Source organism: Filicampus tigris, chromosome 9, assembly GCF_054856515.1.
Source record: "Filicampus tigris isolate MCC_2025a chromosome 9, RoL_Ftig_1.0, whole genome shotgun sequence".
Lineage (NCBI taxonomy): Eukaryota > Metazoa > Chordata > Actinopteri > Syngnathiformes > Syngnathidae > Filicampus > Filicampus tigris.
Window position 1 is genome coordinate 9,010,624 of NC_141225.1, and position 17,047 is coordinate 9,027,670.

At 41.3% G+C, this 17,047-nt stretch overlaps 1 protein-coding gene across 1 annotated transcript in view; it reads right to left on the reverse strand.

The window, feature by feature from the left end:
- Positions 1 to 11,413, reverse strand: part of snta1 (syntrophin, alpha 1) — a 35,182-nt gene extending 23,769 nt beyond the window's left edge. The window contains exons 1-2 of the mRNA XM_086041826.1: positions 11,007 to 11,413; positions 2,804 to 2,989 (exon numbers count right to left, since the gene is read on the reverse strand). Coding sequence (XP_085897952.1) covers positions 2,804 to 2,989; positions 11,007 to 11,295 — 475 coding nt within the window. The 5' untranslated portion in view covers positions 11,296 to 11,413. The remainder of the gene's footprint in view (positions 1 to 2,803; positions 2,990 to 11,006) is intronic.
- Positions 11,414 to 17,047: the final 5,634 nt, after the last annotated feature.

The following is a 17,047-nucleotide window of genomic DNA, read 5'->3' on the forward strand; positions in this document are numbered from 1 at the left end:
CGATCCGTCAGTGACGGACTGACGGGCCGTCACGGGCATTTAGTGACGATTACATGTACAGATGAAAACCTACTTCCGCCATTCGTCAGTCCGTCTATTTTAAAAGGTGTTCCGTCATTCGTCTCAATCGTCAGCAAAATGGGCATCCATCGGGGCAGCCATTAGCCCCCCGCAGCTAACAGGCTAACACCATTGCAGCATCAGTGCAGCAATTAGCGTTAGCCATATGAAATTATCTTCTAACCGGAACTCAAGATCACGGGTCATCGCCAATCAGGCAGCCGAGGAGCTCCACCGCATCGCAGTCACCTGCCGTTCACGCAACCGTAGCGGGGCGAGCGCTAATTCTATCCGGCCAGAGATGCTCCGCGTCGTGGTGCAAATGGCCGCTTCGAGAGCGTCAATTTCGGTATATGCAGCTGCCCCGGAGGTTGGCTTGGTGAAATTTCAAAGTTGGACTTGCTTGAGAAAAAAAAAAACTGTGAGTTTTCAAGTACGTTGTGCCCCAGGATTACTTATCAGAAAAGTATGTCCAATTCCTATCATTAGTATCCACTTCTTGTAATTGGACTGAGAAACCGTGATGGGAACGTGAAACTGCTTCAGTCACTACCACTGCATTGCAAACTACAGAGCCATCTTTTCCTGTGTGTAAAAAGCACCTTCCCGCCAGTTACGCATTCCGGGTGTAGCAATCCTTACAAACCTATATTCAAGCTAAAAAACACAGGAATTTTTTTTTGGGGGGGGGTTGGTGTGTCTTGGGGTTGTAATGGATGAATGACAATTCTATTCAATCTTCCTGTCCCGCACATAAATAAATAAATTTTCTCTCCTCTTTGCAAATACAATCATGTAACTCAAGCAAAAATAAGTGTGTTATGTTAAAAAAAAGAAGGTAGTGCACCCTTTCCCACCATGAGCGTGCTGGTCTCTTTGGTCTCCTTGCTGCTCTACTGAAGGCGGAGCCTGCCCGAAAACAATCCTGACTTGACAGATCACAGAACAGCACCGCTTGAGCTGTCCGCTATCAACACTTTTCTGCTTGACTGTGGACAAGTAAGGCAGGAGCACTGAGCTCCCCTGTCTGCAGCTCTGCTCCTCTGGCTGAAGTCAACAAAACTCACCAGCAGGTTTGCTAATGCGCAAACAAACATGGGGGAATTTACATATCTAGCCATCGTTATAACACAACTAGAAATTGCACCATAACAAACATTAAAAATTAAATACAGACGTGTTGTACTTAAAAGTGAAATACAACTGAACTGAATCCAACAAATGCGCTGTGGTGAGATAACATTTAAACCAGATAAGCGGTACAGATAATGGACAGATGAATACAGGAAGTTTCCCTGTAATATGTTCCCAGCAGGCCCACTAATTGAAACAAGGCATTCTGATAAATATTGCGTTTGTGGAATCAGAGTTAACCCACCCATTTTTAGCCATCTCTGGCAGGGGCCATTTTGTCACTTCTGTCAACTGAAAATGACATAACAGCTGGTCGGGGCTCAGGTAATGACCAATCACGACTTGGTTTCAGAAAACAGGTCAGCCGTGATTGGTTCTTTTTGTGGGGGGTTTTTCTACAAAACTTGAGATGAATAGCTTCCAGGATATATAAATTGGGTTTTCATATCTTCAACAGTCATTAAGGTACTGTATAAGGTAACATAAAGTGGCATAGACTTATCAAACACCCTGTATTATGCACAGTTTGAACATTTAATTCAAAGATTCTTTCACATGCCACTAGAGGGCGCCAAGGTACCACACTTTAAGAAAACCTGGCTTAGACTTGTTGTCTGATACTTTAGTGCGTAGTTACTGCAGAATTATTGACAGTATTAAAATGTTGACGGCCGCGGGGTACACACACACCAATAATTGGAACAAATTCAAGCATTTCAACCTGTTTTGATCAAAATCAGCAAAGGCCCAATTGTCAGTTGTCTCTAAAACATTATCACGCTCGTGGGTTGTTGCAAGGGTGATTCCTGTTCCTCCCCAATCTGTTCTGAAAACGGTTGGGCCTGAGAGTCGTAAATGTTCAATATTAATGATGGCAAATCAAATGTGGTTGGCCAACACCGAGGAGCAACAGCTTGTGTTGAGTTTGTACCGTGTGTCTCCCAATTTATTGGCCACAGTATGGACAAGTTTTTGCTACCTCAATGTAGTTAGAAGATGAGCTAGCAGTAGTGATGCTACGAGATATGCTTGAAGCTTCATTTTAAAACTCGTCTACAATTGGACGTAAAAGTTAGAAGTTCAAGCCAATGACGAATTTAGAAAATGCTGGAACATTCATGAATATTTGAGTCCCTTTTTACTTTGATCTTAGACTTAAAATTCTACAAAGTGTGTCACTTTCCCATTCCATTTCAAACTTCACTACATGAGCTCTGGCGGCAAAAATAATGAAAAAAAAAATACCTGCTGATTCTCACTGTCAACATTCCATGGCAGAGCAGATGTTTTGTTGAAGTGCAGCACGGCACAATCACACAATACTTTACATCCTCCAAACAGCAACACATCTCTTCATTTGTATTCTGTTTGATTCTTTAGTCTGGTTTTATACGGAAGCTCATTATTTGAATGCATCAAGATAAGTGTGATCAAAGTATGAGTCAAAAGAATTGAACAGAAATAATCATACATGCCCCTAACCAGCGTTATGGAAAATGTATTAAATCATATTAAAGAGTATGGATAAGGTCGGAAGAAGAACTTGGGCATTGTTGCACTACATCTGAAGTGTTTGTGTAAATCTTATCCATGTGTGTAAACGTCTTACCTTCAAGTATGACTTCCTTGCCAGTCTTCTTCAGGGCCTGCACGGCCTCGTCGTGCGTGGCTTCCCGTAAGTCACAGCCGTTGACTGACAATATGGCGTCGCCCACATAAAGCGCCTCCGTTTGGTCGGCGGCCAAGCCCTTAAAAATCTTGGAGATGAGAATGGGCATTTTGTTCTCCTTCCCACCTGCACGACAGGATGCGCATCATCATTTGGTTTGCAAGAGCCTGGTGTCAACATCAGTGGGACTGGTTGCCCGCATGGCACGGTTCATAAAACAAATTTAACAAGAAACTACTGTACATTTTCTGTAAAGGGAAATCAACCCAAACACATTTTTTCAAGAATATATTCCCAGGAGGCCCACTAGTTGAAACACAGCATTCTGATTAATATTGCGTTTGTGGAATATGAGTTAAGCAGCAAAATTCACCCGTTTTTAGCTAGCTCAGGGGGCGGCCATTTTGTCACTCTGTCGACTGAAAATGACATCACAACTGCTCAGGGCTCAGGTATCACGGCTGACCTGTTTTCTGAAACTACGGTGATTGGTCGTTACCTGAGCCCTGAGCAGTTGTGATGTTATTTTCAGTTGACTAAAGTGACAAAATGGCCCCTGCCAGAGATGGCTAAAACGAGTGGATTAACTCTTATTCCACAAACGCAATATGTATCAGAATGCCTTGTTTCAACGAGTGGGCTTGCATAGGACATATTCTTGAAAAAAATACTTTATATACTATATACTAAAATACTATGTTCTATGCTGCCTCACTGGTCTAAACTTGATACTCTGATTAATAGTGTGTTTGTGGAATACGTATTAAGCAGCAAAATCCACCTGTTTTTATGAACCTCAGGGGGCGGCCATTTTGTCACTTGCTGTCGACTGAAAATGACATCACAGTTACACAACGCTCAGGTAACAACCAATCACGGCTCAGCTTCCGCAAACAGGTGAGCCGCTGTTATATATTCGAGGATGGTAGCCCCTAAGTCAACAAATATAATACCTGCACTTCGCATGCATACGTTCTATTGGTATTGTGCATAAAACTTTTAAAAGGGAAAGTCAACGCAAACATATTTTTTTCAAGAATATGTTCTATGCAAGCCCACTAGTTGAAACAGGGCATTCTGATAAATATTGCGTTTGTGGAATAAGTGTTAACGCACTCATTTTTAGCAATCTCTGGGGGCGGCCATTTTTTCTTCTGTTGACTGAAAAAAGACATCACAACTGCTCACGACGACCAATCACGGCTCAGATTCAGAAAACAGGTCAGCCGTGATTGGTCGGTTGTGAGCAGTTGTGATGTCATTTTCAGGCGACAGAAGACAAAATGGCCGATCCCAGAGATGGCTAAAAACGAGTGCATTTTGCTGCTTAACTGATACTCCAAAAACGCTAAATTAATCCGAATGCCGTGTTTCTAGTGGGCCTGCTGAGAACATATTCTTGAAAAAAATATGTTTGGGTTGACTTCCGCTTTAAAATAGTTCAGTTAACCTATGACGTTTTTGGGATGCGAGTAGGAAGCTGGAGCACACAAAAGAAAAAACCATAACAAATTTTGCATGATTTAAAGGGGACAGCACAAGGAGGGGAATCTTCATCCATCCATCCATTATCTGTACCGCTTCTCCTCACAAGGGTCGCGGGGCATGCTGGAGCCTATCCCAGCTGTCTTTGGGCAGTAGGCGGGGGACACCCTGAACTGGTTGCCAGCCAATCGCAGGGCACACAGAGACAAACATCCGCACTCACTATCACACCTAGGGGCAATTTAGAGTATCCAATCAACTTACCATGCATGTTTTTGGAATGTGGGAGGAAACCGGAGTGCCCGGAGAAAACCCACGCAGGCACGGGGAGAACATGCAAACTCCACACAGGGAGGCCGGAGCCGGGATCGAACCCACGACCTCTGAACTGTGAGGCGGACGTGCTAACCAGTCGACCACCGTGCCGCCAGGGAATCTTCATATTATTTCATATGTGTCTTCCTTCCACACTAATTAAATCAAGGTGAGCGGGTTAGCAACTGGAAAAGTATGGTCACTAATGTCAGCTGGCGGTTGAACTCTAGTCTCCCAGCGAGGCAGTCATTATCTATTGTAAAAGACTAAAAAAGCATTCAATTAATTTCAAATACGTCTTGCACAAGGTTGCTCCATGCGGGATTTAGGAGTCAATGGCCTTTCTCCTCCTATGCATGTCGAGCACTTTCCCAATCGAGTTTTGGGCAGAATGGTTTCCGCATCTATTGACCTGGGTGGCATCAGACAAGCCATTTGCTGCATGACTAAGTATTAGAAATGAGGCGATGCCCAGAGGAGCAGTCAGTCAATATGAGGTGCATTTAGGGAGGATGTAAGGGCAATTTTCAACAAAAAACAAAACCCGCAAAAACATTATTAATACGATTGTAGTTACAATTAAACCGTGGAAGTAATTGATAGAGCTCAGAAACGAAAAGACTGCCTTCTTACTGTGCTTGGCCTTTGTCTCATACATACGTTTAAATCTATGAAGGCATGCGACAGTGAGTGCACAATTATTTCTTCCCATAGCCATCAGTCAAACACTTAATCCTCACATATTCCTTCATCATCCCACCCTGTCTTCTTATGTCACGTACACGTCTGCACCTCCAAGCTGGCAAAGTGTCGCTCGTACGACATGTGGGATGGCGAGGGGGGGGGTGTACAAGTGACGCAAATGGTGACATAGGTAGATTAGCGCTTGGATCACTTCTGAACTGTATCATTCATTCAACATTTTTGGTTGAATTCTCACTTGCAACGACTGCCCAAAAAAAAGGTTCAATTTCAGAGGCTCAATTTCGAGCAAGGCATTGTTAGCCAAATGGGCATGTAAGGAGAGTTTAGTCGGACCAAAAAAATCTCCTGTGTCATAATTTCAAAATTGGTGAACAGGATTCACAATGATGTAAAGTGTGTATTTCTGAGTTTTCAACACAAATCAAGACACAGTTAAATCTGCACTCCCACGGGATTTAACTCAAAAATATCTTTACAATAGCCTTTTCATTTGACCATTTATGACTCACACATTTTATAAATACCAGATTAACAAATTAGCTGTTCACAATGGGTATTCTTTCAAGCCTCTCAAAAATAATTTTCAGCCTGGAATCGGTTTTGAATTTCCCACACTCTTTCTGTGGATGTGACGTCATGCGAGTTCTCGTCGTTGTCTCACAGAGTCATGACCAGAAGCTATTATTTCGCCATAATGGATTCTACTATATGTAGCATGCCCAAGATAAACACATTTTTTCAATGGAAGCCAAAAAAAAAGGAAAACCATGACAAGTGAAAAAAAAAAGATTGAAACTTGCTAGTGACCAATGCTGGGCAAGAACTCGGATAAACATCAGTTTCGCATTGGAGCGGTCGAGAGTACTGAGATTGGACTTGGGCTTGAAAAGCGATGCACAAATGGCCTTCTTTCTACCCCAAAGGTAAGAAGTGAATATATTGTGCATCGTGCTTGGAAGAAAGGCGTGTGCAATTTCACATTTCGGCCGCAGGTTGCTGTAGCAATTAGAAACTCAAAATACTGCACAGAGAATTTGTGAGGCTGAAATCAGAGGATATCGACATTTTTAAGGGTAAACAATGACTCGAACCGATTAATCAATTTTCAAAATAGTTGTCGGTTACTTTGATGATGAATTAATTGTGGATTTATGGATGCATTTGGATACATCTACCGGTAACCCTTGACACTAATCAGTAGCCAAGGAGTAGCTCTCCATTTCAAAAAGGTTGGTGACCCCTGGTCTATATACTTTTAAAATCATAAATTGTATGCCCAATGTTGATTTCCAAACTAATACAAAGTATGTTTATAGGTTTGTCTCAAAGAAACAATTGCTTCCATCATTAAACCTTGTTTAGTGTAAAATACAAATGACTACCTGTTCAAAAAAAAAAAAAAAAGGCTTAACCCAGGCCTACGGTGACCAGACTTCTCTCTGACCAGACACTATCTGGAGACCTGCAACTTTGCTCTCTGCTTAAATTAGACAGAGGCGAGTGAAGGTTGACTGTCTCCACGCTTTCTAAACGCCAGGGTGGGCACCCTAAAATTAACACGGGTGGTCCACTCCCTGACACATAGCTTCCATCTCTGACCAATGACAACTACCGGCGGCTCCGCTCAGCTGTTCACTCGCTGTGGTGTCAGCAGACCCACATCTTGCCACTTATCTTTTTCACTTTTGCTTTCTGTTGTCTCCCACCCTCCTTCATCTTTTCCTTCCAAGCAAGCCGCATCTTAACAACAACATCAAGCCAGCACGGTGCCGGCAATCATTTAGTTTTAATAACAAGCCGTGTGGCTCTACAGCCATGCCATGTTCACTGAGATGGACATTACAGTTTTGCCATTAGAGGCTCCATTGTTGTCAGGGTGATGGAAAGACGCAGAGATGAAATAAACATGTTAGTGTCAACTATAATGAGGTGCAACAACCCCCAATGACTAGTCATCATGTGCATATTGCAAACTAAAAAAAGACATGTCTAGAAAAGCTGATATTTTTGGGCCTTATTTCCGCGCTGCGCAGACAAAGTCAACCTGGCAAATTTCACACCTTCAGGGGTAGTGGGACAGGGACACCTGAAATAAGACAACTGAAATAACTCTCAAGTCTAAGGCCCTGTTTTTTTTTTTTTTTAATGCAAGATGCCGATTTCTGTGTTAAAGACAAAAGCAGATATACTGGGTCATCTGTTGCAATTGGAATGTACTGGAATCCCCTGCACATACGCAGTTCACTCTTAAATTCAGCAAAACAATTCACATTTTTTTAACCTATCCGCAATTTTGTCTTGATCTTAATCTTACTTATTCAAGTTTTTTGTGCTCGTTGCGAAATACAATGGCACCATAAGATGGTGCAAAAGGCCTATCTAAACAAGAAAGTAGTGCGGTTGGTCCAAATTGAAGTGATACATCGATTGAGAGACAAGCTTTTTATGTTGCAGCGGAGCTAAGTTTAACCTGGGTTGTTACGGAGAGTCTTTGTCAGATGTGCAAAGTGTACGTAGCTAATAGGGTACATTTATTTTTAAGTCCTGTGTAAAAGGCCTGCTCATCTATTACACCATCAATTTTGATGTTGTAGTTTTGTGAGTTTAAAATCAACACTCCTTTCTGAATGCAGGGACAAAGTCAAGCTTTTAATTTTTCTCAGGTAGAATCAATTCCATAACAGAAATTCCTGTGTGTACGGTGAAAAGCCTGAAAGGCATGAAATATAGCACCTGAGCCTTATCTCCCAGTCAATGAGCTCACACATTTCATTTTCTTGTTGCGGGATGCCGTGTCACTGTGTGAAAGCACAAATAGTTGGGAATAACCCGCCTTTGTTAGGTCATATGTCACGAATGTGATTTTACAGGATCTCTGTGTAAAACAAAGCTGGAAACTTTACCCTTTTTGACGGTCCATCCTCTGTCCTCCGTACGCGACCTGGGTACCTTTCCGTCCTCGTCCCTACGACCTTATTCATAAAAATGATCATCCTCCAACCCCGTCCGTCCTCGTCCTTTTAAAGCGCTTCCATCCTTACATCCTCGTGCTTTTAAAGCGCTTCCATCCTTCCATTACCCTCCGCCCAGCAAAAACCAAAAACAAAAAAAAAAACTCTGTGCACTCATAAACATTAATTAAAGATCATTAGCTGGCTAAGTTCCTATGCACATCTACTTACCGGCTGGGAGTATCGTGAGTGGATTGAATTGTTTACAACTCTTTAACCAAGATAGCATTTAGCTGCAACACAAGACCGTCATGATGTGATGAAGATGATGATGATGCCGACTGGAACAAGCCAGGGGACATCAGGAGAATATTTAAGATTAGGTAATAACACAATACTGTTGCGTTTTATTGCAAAAGTTTTTCGTTTTAACGCAAGACATTTTCAGTTTTTTATAAATAATTATTGCAAAATAACAAAAGGTTATTTTAAGAAGGAAACAAAGACTTCCACTTCTGGGTGGTTTAAATGTATAAGCTGGGAGAGATTTTTACGGGTTAAAGATGTCCCACACAAGGACATACTTTGCATACAAAGGGATAAGGTACTGAATGTTAACAGTTAGTTAACAAGAGCAAATTTCTATCCCGGATTACACACACAAGACAGGCTGGGCGTGTTTCTGTCAGTCAATGAAATGGCGTCTTGACTCGTGTGGCATTATCCATCATATTGCATGTGTTGAACCGCTATAGGGCAGAAAATACATGCGCAATGTGACTACTGGGAAGAACCCAACACAACATGTCAGCCAGGACTTGACCCGGTTAGGGACGATTAGAAGGACGGATGAAAACCTACCTCCGTCCTTGCTTAGTTTTTTAAAAGAGTTCTCGTCCTCCGTCCGACCAGGACGGACGCCCGGACCATTCCATCCCTCGGACGCAATGCCTAGACCTGGGTATTTCCATGCAAAACTCCCCAAGAAAAAGTTCTGGTATTAATGATAACCATATTAGCGGGGATGGAACGGAAACACACATTATGGAACAGTTTGGGCGTCCAGAATGCCCGGTTAGTGCCGCTACTTTCAAATTTTGTTTGCATTTAGAAAAATCCAACCACAGCATGATCTCTAACCACTTTATTTACATAACTTTAACTGCCCAACAAAGTGTCCTTCCTACCGAGATGCCAGCTGGGGTCATGTAAACAGGATTGCAAAAGGCTTTCAAACAGCCGCCACGCTGTTTTGAATACACATCACAGTTACGTAAGATTGATGTTAGATATGGGGAGGTTGCTGTTTTGTCCCATTGGGAGCAACCAATCACATATTGCTTTAGTAAGCACTGCACCAATTTTAAAGTAATAGCCTACTATTAGTCATCATTCATTCATATACTGTAGATATTTGGTATAGATAATATGTGTAGACGGTCGGCTAGATCTGTCCATACAGACTAAGCGAAAGAGCAGAGGTTAATGTATGAAAGTTACTGAAATAGGTGTTTTACTCAAATCAGTTATTTCCTTACTATGGTGAAACATTACAAATTGTCAGGAGTCAGCAAGTAAAACTAACATTTAAGATAACATAAGATACACAGACCTTAGTTATTCTCAGCTATGAATGGATAGCTAATGGATGGCTAAATATATCGATAGATAGATAGATAATCAATGCTAATATGTTAGCCAACTCTAATGCTAACATGCTAGCCAAAACATTTGTAGGTGATAAATTGTACAATTTGACTAAATAAGGTTGTTTGGATTAAAATATTTTTTTATTTGGCCTTAAAGTAAAAAGGTCTTAAATTTCAGGACATTATACTAACATTTAACTTTACTCAAAGCTAGGCAAAGCTAAGCTAAGCAAATCTTAATGATTAAAAGTGTTATTGAAAAGTGCTACTTTGGATTAAAACCGCAGAAAATATATATATATATATATATATATATATATATATATATATATATATATATATATATATATATATATATATATATATACATTTTAACAATCAAGAATCAGCCTGTAAACTAACATATCAGACAGACCAACCAACCGACCGATCGATGGATCGACCGATAGATAGATAGATAGATAGATAGATAGATAGATAGATAGATAGATAGATAGATAGATAGATAGATGGATAAGATAGATCGATAGATAGATAGAGATGGATAGACAACTCCACATAATGATATAATCAATACAAAAATAAACAATAAATAAATAACAACTGTAATTTGACAGAGCTGTTATGAAAAAAACACCCCAGAGGCTACGCAGTGTTAAAAAAAAGAATATATATATATATATATATATATATATATATATATATATATATATATATATATATATATATATATATATATATATATATATATATCCTAGTTTCAGATAATGATACCAAGAGGCTCCCTGCTGAGGCAAATAAAGCATGGCGGCTGTCAACTTTTGGACCACACAACAAGTTCGTTGAACATTCCAGAATGTGCCAAAAACAAAATCGAGCTGCTTTCATTCGAGAAACCAGCGACACTGCATCCAGAAGTTAATCAATCACGTTTTCCACGCTCGGTGACAAAAAGTTGAACTCCAACTCGACTCGCGGCGTTTTGGACGCGACGTCGCCACGCCGCATTTGAGTCCGTCGCGAAAAAGTTGATCTCACCTTTAATACTGATCCCGAGTCCTCCGACATCTTGCTTGGTGACTCGCACCGTGCGCTTCACGTTAGTGATGGTCTCCGGGACAGGACACGAGCTGAGGTTGGGGGGATCTCCGTTGATCGCCCCCGCGGGATTCGGATTGGGTTTGGCCGTCTCGTCGGCGCCTTCGCCGGGGTTGACCATCAGCGTGTCCTCGGTGAGCGTGGCCAGCACTCGGGTCCAGCGGTCCACGGTCACCCGGAGCTCCAGCAGTCCCGTTTTCTGCGCCTTCATCGCGGCCGCCATGTTCATCGCATTCCTGGAATAACTCTAGACGGGGCTGGCGGTCCTGTGGAGAGATATGGAGGGCTGGGGTAGGGGGCACACACACTCACACGCACTCAAACACATGCACATGCACGCATGCATGCTCACACAACTCCCTCATGCACGGTCGCCCGCCCTCGCAGTATGTTGTCCTCCAAAGAGGCTTATCCACTAGTAATAAGAATTAAAGTTAATTGAGAGTGACACCATTCCACACTGACTGTAACACAATCCAGTTCAAATGTGGTGCTTCTTGCTCACATACTGTGTAAATGCAAACTGCAATTCCCTCAGACATGCTGGAAAGAACAGCTGCAGCCCAAATGCCAATGAAGAAACACATTTTAATCAGCAGCACAAAGATACACACACAGCCTGCTATTATGTTTCCATTGTATGTCGAGATCAAGATTTCCCAAACCTTATTGGGACAAGACGGGGGGTGGGGGGGTGGTGCTGGGGGCATTACACCACCAAACAAAAATTGGCACAAAAGTGGAACCAAGCACTGCCGGAAAAAAGTAATTGATGTCCACAAAAAAAAGGTTTAAATTGTACTGTACAGGCCTATAGATGCCACAAGATGGTGACAAAGTACTATGTTTGTCTAAAATGAAGCTCCTCACTTCACTTCAAGCGGGAGTTCACTGTGCACATATTACAGTAATTGTGTATCTTCGACCTCTATTGAAAGAATATTTTATTGTTCTGCCTGTCACCATGTCACTGGCATAGATATTTCATTAAAAAGATCCGTTGTTTTTAGCAAATAAATAGTTTTTAGAGTTCAGACCAATTAAGTCAAATTGGATAATATCCCACAGCACACTGGTTGGGAATCACTGTTTTAGCTCTAGTCTAGACAGAGAACGTTTAGGATAATGTCAGACTAGTACCCAGATCCATACCAGTTTTTTAAACTCGAGCTGGAGTCACAATGGATGGCTCAAGTGACATAATGCCAATAATTGGATCAATGATCATGGAAGTGTACAGAAGGGGAAAAAACACATGCTAACAGAATCAGGCGTCTTCCAAACGTCATGTGGATCGAAATCAGATAATTATCTGCCATTGTGAGTGGAGTGTAAACAAGCAGATCAGAGTTCGTCTCCTTCCGCGAGGGTTTAATGCTTAATATTGCACTATGGTTCTTTCTGACTGGCTGTGAGCAGCATATGACATCAGAGCTGATCTGAAAATTGACTTTTGACTTTTTTTCCAATTGCTTTTAGGCAAATAGTTGGGTCTCTAAGAAATTGTCAAATCAAACCACCAAGTCGATCTTTTATAAGATGCCTACTTATAAAAATTGTGTTTGTTTGATGATGTATACACACTAATTTAGTGTAACGTAGCGACTTGGTAAGTGCTGCCTCTACGAGTATTAGCACATTTGTGAAAATACACTCCATCAGCTCTGTCATGGTAATAAATGTTATGCCTAGAGGGGGCGGGGTTAACAACTTTTGCCTGAGGCAGGACCACCCCCTCAAAACAGACTAACAAACAAGGGTGTTCAGTGTGATTCTCTGTACATTTTGACACAAGCATGTCATAGACATGTTAGTAAAACACGTTAACTATTTTGAATTATGAAAAAATGCATCACATGTCTTGTGTAAAGTAAGTGCGATGATCACGTGGAAGCCCTAACAATTCCAACATTACAGCTGTTGTGCAATGAGAAGCGTCATGACTGAAAGACACCATTGTTGTCACATGGAGTAGCAAAAAAAAACCCTTAAATAAATCAATTCATGTCTTCATGAAAAGGTCAAAAGTCATTCAAGATGATACAATTGTCCTGTACTATGTACAGTGTTGCATCCGTGAGACTGCCAGCTGGTGTTGCATCTGTTTCACAGCAGGTGAACTAGCAGCAAAAGTTGCAACAATAGTTGTGGGTGGCCTGTAGACGACCCTTGCTCAAGTTTAGACCACTGATTAGAAAGCATATAAAATCACATATTTACGTGGCTTTCAATTAATATTTTGTAGTAATACAAAACTGCCCAACAGATTTCATTAGCCCACGCAGGCGTTTTATAAGCTTCATAACTAATACTCTGCTTCCATCTAGTGGTTGAAACGCGGCACTGCTTCACAATAAACTGTTTTTGTTGTTGTTGTTTTTTTAGCACGTCTGCATCACAATTCTAGTTTTGCATCTCGGCTCAGGTTCTCCTGTGTGAGTTTTCACGTTCTCAACGTGCTTGCGTGAGTTGTCTCCAGGGACTTCGACTTCCCTCACCTTCCAAAAACACGCATGTTAGGTTTACTTGAACACTCTAAATTGCCCATAGGTGTGAATGGTTGTTTATGTATAGGCCTACTGTTACACTGCGTTTGGCAGGCGACCAGTGCAGGGTTCACTCTGCTTCTGTTGCCAAAAGTCAGCTGGGATTGGTTCCAGCTCACACCAAACCCTAATGAGGACAAGTGCTATATATTTAAAACAAATGGATGGATGGATAAAATACAACAAACAACGGTAAGCACAAGATAACCAACACCAATGCTCGAACATGCAGTATGAGCAGACTAATCTTTCTAACCATCTCTGTCTTACATTACATGGAATAATCGCTTCAAGATTAGATAAGATTAAAGGTGCATTTAATGTGCCTTAAAAAATATACCCCGCAATCTGTCGCGGGATTAAACGCACCGGTGTTTATCTCAAAATAATGTTATTTCCACCATATGCTGCATGAAAGTGGTGTATTAGAATTTATTCAGGTCAAGTGCATTGTAAACAAATACAGTGGAACGTTGGTGGTTTGGATTTTACGATAATTCTTCCCCATTGGAAATCATCACTGTAAAACAAATTTGTTTCAGAGTCTAGCTGTAGCCATCATAAAAACATTTATAACAGGACATCCAATGTTTTTTTCGATTTTAACTTGTGTAAGTGTAAAAAGAAGTTAACCAATATTACGCCTATCATTTTCTTCACATTCAAGGTGACTTTTTTTTTTTGCCATTTAAAACAGTTCTTACGTTCCTTTACAATATGCCCGTGACAGGCTTTTGTCAAAATATCCAAATGACTTCAGATGCACAGTCATCACGCGTTAATCATCGGTGTTATGTTCCAGACCAACCCTATAATAGACAAAATAATCACCAAGTATTTATTATTTATGACTATTTGAAAGCTTCACACATATAATACCAACATATTGTGAGGTGCAGGTATTATTTTTGTTCACTTGCAGTCACCATCCTCACATTCCACTGTAGTATCTGTGAATTTGAATGTGTGTGTGACTTTAAAAGGAAGGTCTGGCCTGATGTGGAAGTGAGCAAATGACGATGTAAAGTTGGCCAACCGGCTAAAGCGTGAGCCACTGCTTGTGTGTAGAGTGAGTTGGCGCTATCGGCAGGTCGGCTTAGATTGTGCTTGTGTTTACTGTATTTTTTTTTTTTTTTCCAACAAAATGATTGAAAGATCACCAGCGGCTGTGTTAATCCTCCCTCTATCCCAAACACTTGTTATGGATTACAATTTGTTTATTTAAAAAAAAAAAAAAAAGCTAACTGTATATTGTAGATGTGCAGTTGTTCTCTCACTTTTAACACCTCTTGTTGAGACCAAAAGCAAACCACACGGGCCAATCTTCTGAGCTGGCTGAACTGAGCACTTGTGAGTAGTATTAATGCTGTGGGTGGTGTGTGTCTGCGTGATAATGTTGAGCATTATGACAAAGTGCGCCATCTGACCTCCAGTCTGTACATCTGTCAGTCTTGTTCGCCTTTGTGATGTTGAGCGGCAGGTGGCCAGCAGCCTATCATTCACACCAGACCCTTTTTTTTTTTTTTTTTTGGAACAAAGCTAGCATGAATTGAAGTCGCAAAGAATACATTGTCCACTCATAGAAAACAAATTTCTACTTAGTCAATAGGACGTTAGCGGTCTTACGGTGATGGCGTGTGCCTACCATTAACATGTGGTCAGTGGGACATTGTCAGTTGTTGCTGGACTGACTTTTGTCTTTTTTATTGCCTTTGAAGACATGCGTAATACGGATTGGCTCCATTTGCCATTCAATCTCAATCCGATAGGGAAAAATAATACTGTACAGAGCTGGGCATTCCACCTATCCGACAGACCGGTCCATCTACTGTGTCCGCCTATAACGGACGTCCATTTTGTAGGTGATAAACGATAGACGGGAACCTAAAAAATAGACGGACTAAGCATAAGCATTTTTTCCGTCTATGTAATCATCTATCGTCTATGGCCACGGTGAGGCTTTCGTTCCTCGTTGGCTGCCGTGAGGCTTTTTGATAGCTTCTGGGTCCTAAAGGAGAAGCATTTACTCGGGCTGCGGTGAGACTTCCATGCCACAGTGAGTTTTTCGTTTCAAATTTCTCTCAGCAGCGGGGCAACCACAGCTGCATACCAAGAACTGTACATGAAGTAAAAATCAGACAAAAAGACAGGTAAAGCAATAAATTGATAACATAAAAAAGTATACGCAAAAGTCAGAGTCTCATGTTGAGTCTAAAGCCAAAGAATAAAGATATGTTTAAAACGAGTTATTCACATATTATTATGACTATAATCCTATAATGTAAACAACTTTTGACCGGTGAGATGCACTAAGCCTGAAGTCAGTGGTCTACAAAATTAATGGATGGTTTCTGCTTTATTCTCAAATTATTACCACTTAAATTTCTTAAAAATGTATGACACTGTAAGGCTTTCTTTTTTTTAAATATACCAGATTATTCTCATAATGTCACAAATGTAATCTCACAATGTAATTATTTGTGTTGCTTGTGTGGTCCTACATCTTCGTACGCACTAGTTTATGCGCTCTCAAGTGCTCAGCGATAAAACGGACCGCGGCCCCCTCCGCCGAACATCCCGCAGCTCAATCAGCCACATATATGCATGTCTCAATTCCCCAAAGACAGCGGACAGTTGGGGTAGCCCACCCCCACCTTCACCCACACATCCACCCCCACCGACCCCGCTTCCCTCTGCTGCCTCCTGCTCCTGCGGCCTTCTCTGCATCCCTCCCCGATCTGTTGAGGGCAACAGCTCCAGAGATCTACCATATGGGCCAGTGTCTGAGCCCTGTTTGTTCGTGTGTGTGTGTGTGTGTGTGTGTGCTGTGACTGTTAGCCCGCTCCACCTGTTCCACTGTGACAGCAGAGTCCACGGCTCAGCTGCAGGCTGGTGGCTGCAGATGACACCCTAATGACAATAGGGGGGGAAAAAAAGTATGCAGAGGATACTTATGAAGTCATACATTGGCTGTTTCAAGGTTTACTTTGTGCACTGACATAACAATACTGTACGTAACTCGAAACAGTTGTTATCTCAAATCAGTTTTCACCATTAAAATCAATGGAAATGTAGTTAATCCATTCCAGCCTTTCCTCAAAAACAAACAAAAGTTTTGTAATGTTAAAAAAAAGGAAGCAAGCACTCGCTACTATTCGATTTATAAAACATATGCAAATAACGTGGTTTCGTAGAGTATAAAGAATCAATCTTTATGGGAACATGATTAAATAATTGTGACTTTTTCTGGTGTACTTGACTTGACCATCGGCCAACCCATAAGATGGATAAAACCGGGTGGATTTTGCTGCTAAATTTATGTTGCATGAAGACAGCATTTATCAGAATACCGTGTTTGGACTAGTGTGCATAGAACATATTATTATAAAGAAAATGTTTGACTTGAACTTTAAGTATCTCAGTACACTGCTGTAG